The 12529-nt window shown below is 52.1% G+C and overlaps 1 protein-coding gene across 1 annotated transcript in view; it reads right to left on the bottom strand.

The window, feature by feature from the left end:
• Window positions 1-4514: 4514 nt before the first annotated feature.
• LOC111153057 (cocaine esterase-like) overlaps window positions 4515-12529 on the bottom strand; it is a 9151-nt gene continuing 1136 nt past the window's right edge. Inside the window, exons 2-13 of the mRNA XM_022511859.1 lie at window positions 12383-12402; window positions 9986-10190; window positions 8854-8995; window positions 8119-8252; window positions 7779-8037; window positions 7423-7521; window positions 7016-7156; window positions 6808-6888; window positions 6412-6556; window positions 5864-6001; window positions 5281-5353; window positions 4515-4834 (exon numbers count right to left, since the gene is read on the bottom strand). Coding sequence (XP_022367567.1) covers window positions 4648-4834; window positions 5281-5353; window positions 5864-6001; window positions 6412-6556; window positions 6808-6888; window positions 7016-7156; window positions 7423-7521; window positions 7779-8037; window positions 8119-8252; window positions 8854-8995; window positions 9986-10190; window positions 12383-12402 — 1624 coding nt within the window. The 3' untranslated portion in view covers window positions 4515-4647. The remainder of the gene's footprint in view (window positions 4835-5280; window positions 5354-5863; window positions 6002-6411; window positions 6557-6807; window positions 6889-7015; window positions 7157-7422; window positions 7522-7778; window positions 8038-8118; window positions 8253-8853; window positions 8996-9985; window positions 10191-12382; window positions 12403-12529) is intronic.

The raw sequence follows: 12529 nt of genomic DNA, 5'->3' as shown, positions 1-12529 counted from the left end.
CATTTTAAAGTATATAACTCAGTGGCACTTAGTGTATTTGCAATTTTGTGCAAATACCACATCTTTCTAGTTACAAAACTCTTTTATTACTTCTGCAAAATATCCCATACCTGTTCAGTAATCACTCCCATTGCTACACACTCCCCCATCTCCTGATAACCTGATAACCATTCATCTGCTTGCTGCTTCCCTGGATTTCCCTATCCAGGATCTAGCCCATAATAACCATACCATAGGTGACCCTTTGTGTCCAGGTTCCTTCACTTAGCGTAATGTTTCTGAAGTTCACTCAAATTATGGCACGTATCAGTACTTCTGTCCATTTTTGACCGAATAATAATATTTCACTGTATGGCTCTATCACAGTTTGTTATTCCATTCATTCAAGGATGGGCATTTGGGTGGTTTGTACCTTTTGACTATTCTGAGTAATGCTGCCGCAGACACCAGTGTACCAGTTTCTCTGAGTTCCTAGGTTTTCATTTCTATTGGCTGCACTGATACTCTTGTAAAGCCTCAGGACCTTGGGCCTAGGTGGCCCTGCCATGGGGCTCCAGGTCCAAGGATGCCCAGGGTGTATTTGGGGCGTGATTTTCTCCTGTCAGCCCCCCTCTCTTGAGGCTCCTCAAGAAACAGGGAAGAAGCCGGGCACTGCCCTCAAGGGGCCCCCGGACTCCTGGCAGGAGGTTCTGAGGTCTGCAGAGAGAATGGAGTAAGAGGAGCTGGAAGCTTCTTATTCACAACTCAAATCCTACTCCGAATCCCGGGATGATGTAGTTGAAGGGCCAGACCTCCTGCATTCAAATCTGGGCCCTGCCGAGGGCTAGCTGTGCCACTTTTTACCCAGAGCCCTAGGTCTGGTTTTGTCGTCTGTGAAACAGTGATGATCCTAGGAAGCACCTCACAGGGTCTGAGATTACATGTGTGAAAACACAAGACACGGAACCAGAACCCATGGAAGCCTGTTCTTGCCACAGGCCGGGCGGTCTGTCAGGGGGTCTGTCTCTCTGGGACAGCCTCTAGCCCAAGTAAAGGCAGGACTCACCTCTGGGCCTTAGTGTCAGGAGCATGGCTGGCCAGGAGTCGGCATGGTGTGGGGGATGTGTGGGAGTGCGAGGCTCTGGTAAATATTTACTGATTCAAATAGAAGTGTTGGCTCAGTGAGGAGCTGGGTGAGGGTCATGCTTAGACAAGATGCCAGATTCTCTCCTGGGGTTCCAGCTGGCATTCAGAGCTGGAGAGGCCCAGGGTCAAACTTCCCTCCGTGAAAAATAACCAGTGCACCTCCCTGGACTGTCTTTGGCAGCCTCTCAAGTGGGGCCCATCTCTCACCCTGCACCTTGATCCGTTGGTACATGCAGCAGAGCAGGAGCAAGGAGGCGAGAGAGACAGAGCCAGGGACAGAGACAGAGAAAGACACTGAAACAGGGAACAAGCACACTGAGATACCACTACACACCTGCTACAATTAATCAATGGTGGAAGACGGGTAAGACCGAGTGTGGACAAGGCTAGGGAGCAATTAAAATCCCCATAGACAGCTGGTGGGGGCATAAACATGTCACTTTGGAAGACAGCTTGGCATTTTCTTTAAAAGTTAAACATGCGGGGTGCCTGGGTGGCTCAGTGGGTTAAAGCCTCTGCCTTTGGCTCAGATCATGATCTCAGGGTCCTGGGATGGAGCCCCGCATCAGGCTCTCTGCTCAGCAGGGAGCCTGCTTCCCCACCCGCCCTCCCTCTCTGCCTGCCTCTCTGTCTACTTGTGGTCTCTGTCTGTCAAATAAATAAATAAAATCTTTAAAAAAAAAAAGTTAAATATGCACTTGCCATATAACCCAGCAATTCCACTCAGCTATTTCCCCCCCAAAAATGAAAACATTGGGCACCCGGTGGTTCAGTCGCTAAAGTGTCTGCCTTCAGCTCAGGTCATGATCCTGGGAGTCTGCTTCTCCCTCTCCCTCTGCCCCCCCCCCAGCTTTTGTGCTCTCTCTCTCTCTCAAACAAATAAAATTAAAAAAAAAAGTGAAAACATGTCTGCACAAAGACCTGTCTGAAAATGTTCACAGCAATTTTATTTTTTTTAAGATTTATTTATTTATTTATTTATTTGACAGAGAGATCACAAGTAGGCAGAGAGGAAAGCAGAGAGAGGGGGGGAAGCAGGCTCCCCGCAGAGCAGAGAGCCCGATGTGGGGCTCGATCCCAGGACCCTGGGATCATGACCTGAGCCGAAGGCAGAGGCTTTAACCCACTGAGCCACCCAGGCGCCCCTCACAGCAACTTTAATAAAAATAGCCAAAAAATAGAAATCACTTAAACATCCATTAATTGGTGGATAGAAAAAATGTAGCATGGCACATATGGAATACTACTTTGCAATAAAAAGGAAACCACTGGTTGAATCTCAGAAACATTATGCTAAGTGACAGAAACCAGTAATAAATGATTTCACTTTATGACATTCTAGAGAAGGCAAACTATTGCAACAGAAAGCAATTTGGTGGCTATGTTGGACCAGGGTCAGGGCAGTGATTGACTGCAAATGAGCAGGAAAGAACTCTTTGGAGCAACAGAAACATTCTAAAACTTGAGGGATGCCTGGGAGACTCAGTCGGCTGAGTATCTGCCTTTAACTCAGATCATGATCCCAGGGTCCTGGGATGGAGTCCTTCGTAAGGCTCCCTGCTCAGTGGGGAGCCTGCTTCTCCCTCTGCCTGCTCTGCCAGCCACTCCCCCTGCTTGTGCTCTCTCTGACAAATTAAAAAAATGTTAAAAAAGAGAAATAGTCTAAAACTTGATGTGATGGTGGTTGTATGTCTCCAATATTTAGCCAGCTTTGTGAAACCGTACACCTAAAGTGGGTGAATTTAATTATATGTAAATTATTCCACAATAAAACTGTTTAAAAAATAAGATGACTAAGAAACTAATACTGGGAACCCACTTTTGGAAAGTATATCGTGCATCTGCAGGACTGAAAAACATACAGAGGCACGCATGCTGTAGGTGCTCAGTAAATGCTTCCAGGATGCAGGAGCTGCATTACACAGCAGTGGCCGCTAACAGGAAAGCGCCTCCCCTCTCCCTAGTTTTAAGGTTATCCTTGTCTGCCATCTGGTGGCCAGTCTCCATCCTTCAGGCCCCTCTTCAGGAGGCTCTGTGGTTGGGCTCACATGCAGTGGAGGGAAAGAAGGGGACTTTCCTCCTGGAAAATCTAGTGCCTGGAGAGGGCAAGTTGGTCAGAGGCGGGGGCATAGCAGGACTCCTATGTCTATGAGAAGAAGGATACAGCCTCTGAGAGACAGAGAAAAAGTGCTTTGGTGAAACAAAGAGGCAGAGTGAACATAGTTCGGTATCTTTGTGCGCTGAGATCAAATACTGCAGAAGATCAAATACTGCATACTTCTTTGCGGGGAGGGTGCACAAGGTGAGGGAAGGAAAAATTTAGGGAAAGCAATGGGGTAAGCAGGAAAACTAATCATGTGGATGCCCATGGGGAGTTGGGGGAAGCTCAGCAAGGTGGGGGGCATGGCTGGCAAGGAGAATTCCAAAAGGCAAGAGGAGAGACCTCCTTGGATGGAGAGACCTTTGGAAACAAAAGAGTCCCTTATTCTGGACTTTCTGGTCTCCCAATCCAACTTCCAGGAACCATCTCGCAGATATGGATGATGATCTGGATGGATGTGCTACAAATGTATAAGGTTTGCGCTGCCTCCCCCCGCACCCCTCCCCCAACCCTGTGGTAGGTTGAGGGACCCAGCTGGCTCTCCTGGCCCCCAAACAGCTCGTCCAGGCTCCAGGGGCCCAAGGACAAGCTCAGTCTTCTTACAAAAATGGAGTCGGTCACCTCATGGGACACAGGTAAGAGACTGGTTGGGTGTTGAAATGTCAGTGGTAGATGACATTTACTCCCAGGGACAATGGGTGGGGATGGGGACTTTGTCCTCAGTACTTGGTGGCCCCAGTGGCCAAGATCTCGGAACTCCTGGGTTCCTGGCATCCAGGCTTTCTACTGGCGCCTTACAGATATGACAGCCCCTGGAGCTCGCTGAGAGCCAGATGTGGGTAACATTTCCCAAAGAACCCTTCTTCAAAGGGAGAGGAGAGGGAGGGTAGGGGTGGGGTAGAGGGGAGGAAAAGGGGATGGGACCTGAGGCTCAGCCCGGGGTGAATTTCCATTGAGGTTTGCTCATTCACAGCTTCATGTGGGGGATTCACTGAGTGTGTCTAACACGAGAGGACCTATGGGGGGCTTGGCAACTAACATGATACACTAGGTTCTTTTTTTTTTTTAAGAGTTTATTTATTCATTTGACAGACAGGGATCACAACTAGGCAGAGAGGCAGGCAGAGAGAGAGGAAGGGAAGCAGGCTCCCTGCTGAGCAGAGAGCCCAATGCAGGGCTTGATCCTGGGATCATGACCTGAGCTGAAGGCAGTTGCTTAACAACTAAGCCACCCAGGCACCCCAATGCACTAGGTTCTTAATAAATGTTTGCTGGCTGGCTGCCTGGCAGGATGAATGAATGGCTGTAGGAAGGAAGGAAAAGCTCCTGGCTCCTCAGTGGGTGTGCGTGGGTATATTCGGCAGACCCCCACCTACACCCAAGCCCCCCCTCCCTGGCCCTTCACCCCCAGACACAGGGAGTTACAGCTCTGTGTGCTTCTCCTCCGTCTCCATCAGCTCCCGTATCTTCTGGGGTAGGGTCTCCGTCCAGAACTGAAGTCTGTGGGCCCTCAAGGCCCGGCCCACTGCAGGCTGTGTGCTCAGCTGCAGGAACTGCTCTTCCTGGTCCAACACGGGCCAGTGTGGCAGACCCTCGCCATTAGGGTTCCTGTAGACATGCCCTCCCGGCAGGGCAGGGGTGGTCACTTGGAGCCCCACTGAGCCCAGGCCTGGCACCCCGAATGGGGTCAGGTGAGGCATCCAACAGGCCAGGTGGGGCTGGGGAGTGACAGGGGGATGTTTCTAAATCTAGGAAAGAAATTACCTCCCACTAGAGTGTCACCAGGGGGCAGGGTGACCTGGATTGTTTTTTTGCTTCCCATCAGAGAGGCTCTGTGGGTAACATGGCACTGTCCCCCTCTTCCAGGTCACCTGGAGATGGACAGAGCATCCGGCACCCACAAGGCCCCAGGTCTATGTGGGACCTGGAGCTGGGGAAGGAGCCACCTTGCAATTAAGGATACATGTACGCTAATGAGATCACAACAGAAAAGGGGGACCCCCGAATGGGTTCAAGCCCCATCCCCGAAGCTGAGGTGGGGTGTGACATCTTACCCATTTCGAGCAAAGTTGGCCCAGTACTTCATCATTCTCCTGCTCAACAGCTTTTCTTCCTCTGTGACTTCAACTACAGAGAGCAAGAGGACAAGGGTCTAGGTGGGGGTCAACCCCAGTCCAGCACACGGGTCAGCCCCCACCACACTCACCAGCCCATGTGCAGCTTTTCCTTGGGTCCTCTTCTGCCCTCCCCGGCCTGGCTCTCTGCCCACTCCCCCCACAGCCCTGGGGTGCCAGGCCCTCTCCTCATCCCAACTAGGCTCAATCCTGACCAAAAAGTATCCCTTCTTCCTTCTGACACCAGGAAGTCACTTAAGAAACAAATATGCCTCCAAAATACCCTCCTCTGCACCCCTGCCAGGCATCCACGGCTGGGATGGTCTGGGGTGGAGGGAAGCGAGTTCCAGCTCAGCCTCTCTAGCTGTAAGATCTTGGGCACCTGATTCCACCCTCTCTCTGAGCCTCAGTTTGCTCATCTGTACAGAGAGGACAATCACCCTCACGCAGGGACCCAGGCAAGGTCCCATCCCACATTCTGGGAACAAGGAGTCTCTGAGGGACCCCGCCCAGGAACACTCACTGTAGCCTTTCCAAGAGATGGTTCCAAAGACAAAAAGTAACTCATCACCGTGGTCTGCCCTCACATGGGGCGGCCTGATGTCCTTGAGGAAGCTGGGCCGATGCTGGAACTCGTAGAAGTAGACTGGGGCGTGTGAGCCTAGAGGGTGGGGAGCACAAGCTGTGACATGGTGGTCCCTTACCTGGGGCTCTCCTGCATCACCCATGGTGACAAGATAGCTAGGTCCAAAGTTGGTCGAAATCTGAACAGTGGGGTGAGGGAGCCTCTGGCTGGAGCAAGAGCAGTGGGAAGGACAAGGGTTCAAATCATGACCTTGGAACTTCCTAGCTATGTGGTTTTGGGCAAGTGACTGAAGGTCCTCATTGTAAAGTGGGGAAAATGCCCATCTCTTAGACTAGCTTCGAGGATTTACTGAGATGAGGGACATTAAGTGCCTGGCACCTAGGGACCTAATACACAGGCATGGGTTGGGACCTGGACACCAACAGACCTCACGTGGGACCCACAGAGCTGCCCCCTCACTGCTGTGGCCTTATAGATGTACTCACGCTGAAAATTGGCTACTTGGAGTGCAGGGATCACGAAGATGGTATCCCCCATCATCTCATGGAACTGAGCTCGGAAGGTCTGGGGGTCCCCACTGTCCCCCATGTACTCCTCCATCAACAGGTCAACAGACTCAAGAGGCAACATCTAGCCCAGGTGGATCAGAAATAGGCAGGTCAGGCAGCAGGCAGCAGCAGGGAGGCTGCAGAGTCAGGTTTGGGAAGATGGATCCTGGGATGGTACAGGGAATGGGGAGGAAGAGGCCAAGCTCTGGGGTGACCCCAGCCTTTGCTCATGGAGGACAATGCATGGACAAGCTATCTTGGGGATGGGTTTTCCCTTTTTTCTGGACAGGAGAGGAGTCCCCGTCCACTTGGGCAGGACCCCAGAAGCCTCACCAACATTGTGAACATTTGCTGCAGAATGGCCTTCACGGTCTCTCTGTCCATTTCCTTCCAGGTATCAGAGCTGTTCATGGCCTGGGTAGTGGGGGAATCTCCAGTTGAGAGTAGGGTGGGCCTACAGCTATGATGCCCTGAGCCCTGCCAGAATCCCCTCTCCTGCCCTGTGCCCCCCGGCACCTGGGAGCTTGGGGCTGGGCCTCACCGAGGGGATGATCCAGCCATACTCATCGTTGTTGACACCAATGATGCTGGGGACAGGTTGAAAGTCAGCGGAGGCCAGCAGCTCCTGGGGGTGCCTGGGCAGGAAGGTCCCATCCACTACGCCAGGGATGATCACGAAGGGCTGAGAGGGCCCACAAAGTGAGGTCCCAGACATTTTCTAATGGGCTCTGAGTCCCATTCACCCCCTCCTAGCTCATCCAGGATGCTCACACCCCCTCCCCTAAGAGATCCTGCCATTCGCTTTGCATGGTCTGGCCTCGACTTCCCACCCAGGGCTGTGAGGACACCAAGGTGTGGAGATGGAGTAACTTGCCCAGAGAATGTAAAGGACCTGCTCCCCACCCCCACCGGTCCCCTTCTGCCACACACATGTCCATTTGGCCCAACCTGGTGGATGGCCAGAATCTCCTCTTCAGTTTTGCCCCGCAGACAGCCCACCAGGGCCTCTGAGTCAACCTGGCCACAGGAAGATAGGTTGGCCACCATCTGTAAAGAGACCAGGCAGGGGCTGCCTCATCCTTCCAGACAGGGGAGAGGGATTTGCCCAGGTTTGCAGTTGGGGGCAGGTGCACCCCAAATCTCACAAGGTATTAGGTGTGGATTCAGAGGTCTCAGCCAGAGGGGCTGCCTAGACAGTCCTGCCCGTGAAGGGGCCCCTCATCATCCTCATTTAGCAGAGTGATGGAGGCTGAGAGGTCTGAGATGAGGCAGTGGTCTGGTTTCCTGCAGCTGGGGGCACTCACCGCAGACACCGCATCGGCTGAGCTAGCAATGAGGCCGGGCAACAGAGCCACACCGCTCTCCATAATGGCACGATGGAAGAGTCCTTGGGACAAGGGGGACACAACATGGGAGGACACACTTGTACCACCCGCGGACTCGCCGAAAATGGTGACACGGCCAGGGTCTCCTCCGAAAGAGGCAATATTTTGCTGGACCCAGCGAAGCGCAGCCACCTGATCCAGGTAACCCCAGTTGCCGGGGGCATGCTTGTCTCCAGTGCTGAGAGGCGGTGAGAACAGGGGTCACGGGGCGGTCCTGGCTTCTCTCCACCAGCACTGCCCTGCCCAGCCCCAGTCTCACCTGAAGAAGCCTAGAATACCCAGGCGGTACTGGATAGTGACCACCACCACGTCCTCAAAGGCCGCCAGCACCGAGCCGTCATACATGGAAGCCATGCCCATCACAAGCCCGCCACCATGGATCCACACCAACACCTGGGGAAATCGAGGCACAGACACCATGTGGCTCCCACCCTGCCCAGACCCCACTGGGGCTGCTAGCCGGATTCTCCACCACTTTGGCTCTAAGTGCCGAGCCGCATAAACAGAACTCAGGCAGGACAGGGTGACCTTCTTCATGACTTAGACTGAAAGGGACCTAATTTCTATAAGGAAAACTAGATCTCCCATACTTTGGGTCCCACCCTATGTACCGAAGTCTGGCTTCATTTCTCCTGGCACTCTCTGAGCTGGAAGAAAGGGGCATCTTCCTGATCGTCCCACAGGTACATTACTGAAGTTTCTCCATTCTCGTTGCTTCCACAGATCCAGCCCTTGAGTGGGTCTCCTGGGCATGAGTTGGTTGGGTGAGTCTTGGGTCCATCCAGCTTCTGACCTCTGGGAGCAGCCAGGGTTCTTTGACCCCAGGCCCAAGGGTCAGCACTGATGCTGGGTAGGAAACACTCTTACACCCAGTGGTGAGGGGCTTCTCAACAGGGTCACACTGCAGGGGGGCCCAGGCTGATCCTGTCCCTTCTGATCTTCTTGCAGAAGCAACATGCTCTCACCCCCCAGGTGGCAGGGGCTTGGCACTCACCGGCAGACTGGAGCCTTCATGGGCATGGGCAGGCATATAGATGTTAAGGTACAGGCAGTCTTCGGACACGGAGGTCAAGGGCAGGCTCAAGTTAATCAGCTTCAGAACCATCGTGTTCGAGACCGTGATGTTCTGCAGACACCTAGTAGGGTCGTGCCATGGTCAAAACCAGATCCTGGGCCCAGATTTTCTCCCCGCTACCCTTAGTCCCACAGGGGATGGAGCCCAGTCTTCCAGGGAGGCCTCAAGGGCATGAAGGCCCTGGATACCAATCCCCCCGAGGCTGGGAAATCTCGACTCTTCGGAGTCTCTGCGAGAGCCATGGACTGCACATGTTGACATTCACCACTGTATTCCTGTACCTGGACCAGCGTGGAACCAGGGAGCAGCCCACATCTGTGTGCTGCCCGAACGAATGGAGATTAATTCCTTGTAAGGAGGGCAATGGGGGGGCGCCTGGGTGGCTCAGTGGGTTAAGCCTCTGCTTTTGGCTCAGGTCATGATCTCAGGATCCTGGGATCAAGTCTCGCATTGGGCTCTCTGTTCAGCAGGGAGCCTGCTTCCTCCTCTCCCTCTGCCTGCCTCTCTGCCTACTTGTGATCTCTGTCAAATAAATAAATAAAATCTTTTAAAAAAAGAAGAAGAAGGGCAGTGGGACAGCCTTCATCTCAAGTCAGGCTCTCAGGGAACCGCATCTCTTCCACTGTTTCCAGATGCAAGAACACACACATGCCCTTTGGCCCCAGGCAGCTGGCCCTGGCCCTAGCCCAGTAACTGTAAACAGCGGGGGTCGTCCACCCCTCAGGGATCTCAGCATCTGCTGCTGGAGTCAAGGGCTCCTACAGGGTTCATGGAGCCAACCCAAGCCTCCGCTGGTGGCAGAGAACTCCTGACATGACTAGAAGTGAGGCAGGTGTGTATCCCTGTTTTAAGTGCCAAGCCCAGAGCCTGGGCAAGTTACTTTACCCTTCCAAGCATCTGCATGCTCATGGGAAAAATGCATGTGGGGAGCCACCAAACTCAGAGGGGAGACTGGCCGTGGGGGTTTAGATGAAATGACAACTGCAGCCTGGCCTGGGGTTCAGGGTACCCTCCACATCAGGGACTGGAGTTCCTTGGACTCCCCACTTACATGGCTGGGTGGGAGGTCCCATCCTTTACACCACTCCAAGGTTCGGGAGGCTCGGGGGGTGCAAATCGCAGGGGTCCTAGAGGCGGCTTGGCAAAGGGAATTCCCAGGAAGGTGTGGACCCCCACATCAGTGTCTCTCACATGGACGAGGCTCCCTCGCACCTGCCCTGTGTGTGTGGTCCGGACGGGGCTGGCAGAATTCTGGCCTGTGAGCATAGAAATAGACACCAGGGTTGAGTCTATCCAGCAGCGGCCTTCCCAGGCTTCTGATGTTGCCTGCCGCTTCCTGTCCTCAGCTCAAGGAACTCTGATCTACAAACACTTGCTTTACAAATTTCCTGCCTTTAACCCTGTGTGTGCACTGTCCCCCCAACTCCCGCCCACTCCCCCCACTCTCTTCCCTGGGTCTGGCCCCAGCCTTTCCCATCACATTCAGTGAGGCTTCCAGGGACCTGGCACCACGGTTTAGCCCCGGGAGCTTCAAACAAATGGGTCACATAAGCTTGAAGGGGTGAGAGTATCCTTTCTGTCAACTGTGTGGGTCACATGAGGCAGTAGAATTGTGGGAATTGGACACTCAAGGCTCCTGTCCTTAGGGATCTCATGCTCTAGGTGGCAAGAAATGACATAAATGGAGCATCTTTCAGGGGCACCTGGGTGGCTCAGTGGGTTAAAGTCTCTGCCTTCGGCTCAGGTCATGATCCCAGGGTCCTGGGATCGAGCCCCACATCGGGCTCTCTGCTCAGCAGGGAGCCTGCTTCCTCCTCTCTCTCTCTGCCGCCTCTCTGCCTACTTGTGATCTCTATCTGTCAAATAAATAAACAAAATCTTAAAAAAATAAAGAGAGAGCATCTTCCAAACCAAGAGTGATGATATGGTGAGGAGAACTACAAAAGCGAGGTACCACTGTAACTAGAAGGTAAGAACCACCCCCTGCCTTACTAGGGGAATCAGGGAGGGAGGAAGGGACTGAAAGTCACCTGACACAAGGAGCCCCGGCGATATTCTTAACACACAAAGAATTTCTACAAAAGATGAAGAAATGTGCCAGCTACGCATACTTGGTTAAAGAATATGAAATAATGAGGGACAGAGTAAGGAATACTAATAAATGGCTCATATGCTAAGGAAGAAAAGTTCACCTCATTCATGCTAAGAGAAACATTTGCGGAAATCTGACTGTGACGTCAAACAACTTACTTTGCCACAAAAAGCAAGACAAGCAGACAATGTATGTTTTCTAATGGAAGTCCATAGCCCTACACAAAGTAGTCTTGCCCCAAAACATAACAAAGCAGAACCTGAAACCGAAATCCGATCAAGCCTATAGAATACAAATAAATGAGTATAAGTTTACAGGCATGCCAGGGGCAGAGAAATAGTTAAAAGACGCCATATGGATATAATAAGCAAAGCCCAAATTCTGGGATCCTCTCCAGAACTGAACTGGTTTCTTCCACGGAAAAACAAAATTACAAGGAAAATAGATTCAAAGAGATTCACGTAAGAGATTCTGCTAACAACATACGTTGGTAAGGACATAGAAAAACTGGAACCCTCACACCTCGCTATGGAGAAGGTGAAGTGGTGCAGGTGTTACGGAAAGCAATCTGGCAGTTCTTCAAAAAGTTAAACATAGACTTATCCTATGAGCCAGCCATTCTACTTCTAGGTATAAACCTGTGAGAACTGAAAACATACAACCACACAAAAACTTGCACATGAATGCTCATAGCAGGATTATCTATAATTTACAATCCAAAGGTCCATCAACTGATACACGGAGCAATAAAATGTACTGCATCTGTACAATGGAATATCATCCAGCAATACAGAGAAAAAAGTACTGAACACGTCGACATGGGTGAGCCTTAAAAAGCTTATGTGTTGGGGCACCTGGGTGGCTCAGTGGGTTAAAGCCTCTGCCTTCGGCTCAGGTCATGATCCTGGGGTCCTGGGATCGAGCCCCACATCGGGCTCTCTGCTCAGTGGGGACCCTGCTTCCTCCTCTCTCTTTGCCTGCCTCTCCGCCTACTTGTGATCTCTGTCTGTCAAACAAATAAATAAAATTTTTAAAAAAAGCTTATGTGTTATACTGTTCTACCACAGACTGGAAACCCTTTGGTGCTGTGTGGCTGCAGGCAGCCCCAACCCTCTCCATCCCTCGGGGTGCAGGGAGGTGAGTGGTCAGGTTCCCAGTTCCTCTGGTGTCCTCCACTGGCTCCTGCCTGCCTGAAACTTTCCTTCTGCAGTTTCAGGTCCTGCTTCTGCAGAATTTGGCCAATCTGAGCCTGATTCCATAATAAGAAGTAAAAAACCAAACCGGACAAACAAACAAAAAACCCAGCTTCAGGGATCTATACTACCCACAGACCAGAGACAACAGAAGATGAGGGACCTTGAAGGTGGACCCAGAAACTGGGTCGTGAAAGCAAGGAGGAGCTCTCAGAATGGGCAGTCCCACCTCCCTGCCTCTCCTCATGCAGTTCCCTTCACCCTGAACGAAGGTCGTTCCCATTTCTACATCTGTGGGAATCCTGATTGC

Source organism: Enhydra lutris, unplaced genomic scaffold, assembly GCF_002288905.1.
Source record: "Enhydra lutris kenyoni isolate GAN:26980312 unplaced genomic scaffold, ASM228890v2 scaffoldscaffold30, whole genome shotgun sequence".
NCBI lineage: Eukaryota > Metazoa > Chordata > Mammalia > Carnivora > Mustelidae > Enhydra > Enhydra lutris.
This window is presented reverse-complemented; position numbering and strand designations above follow the sequence as displayed.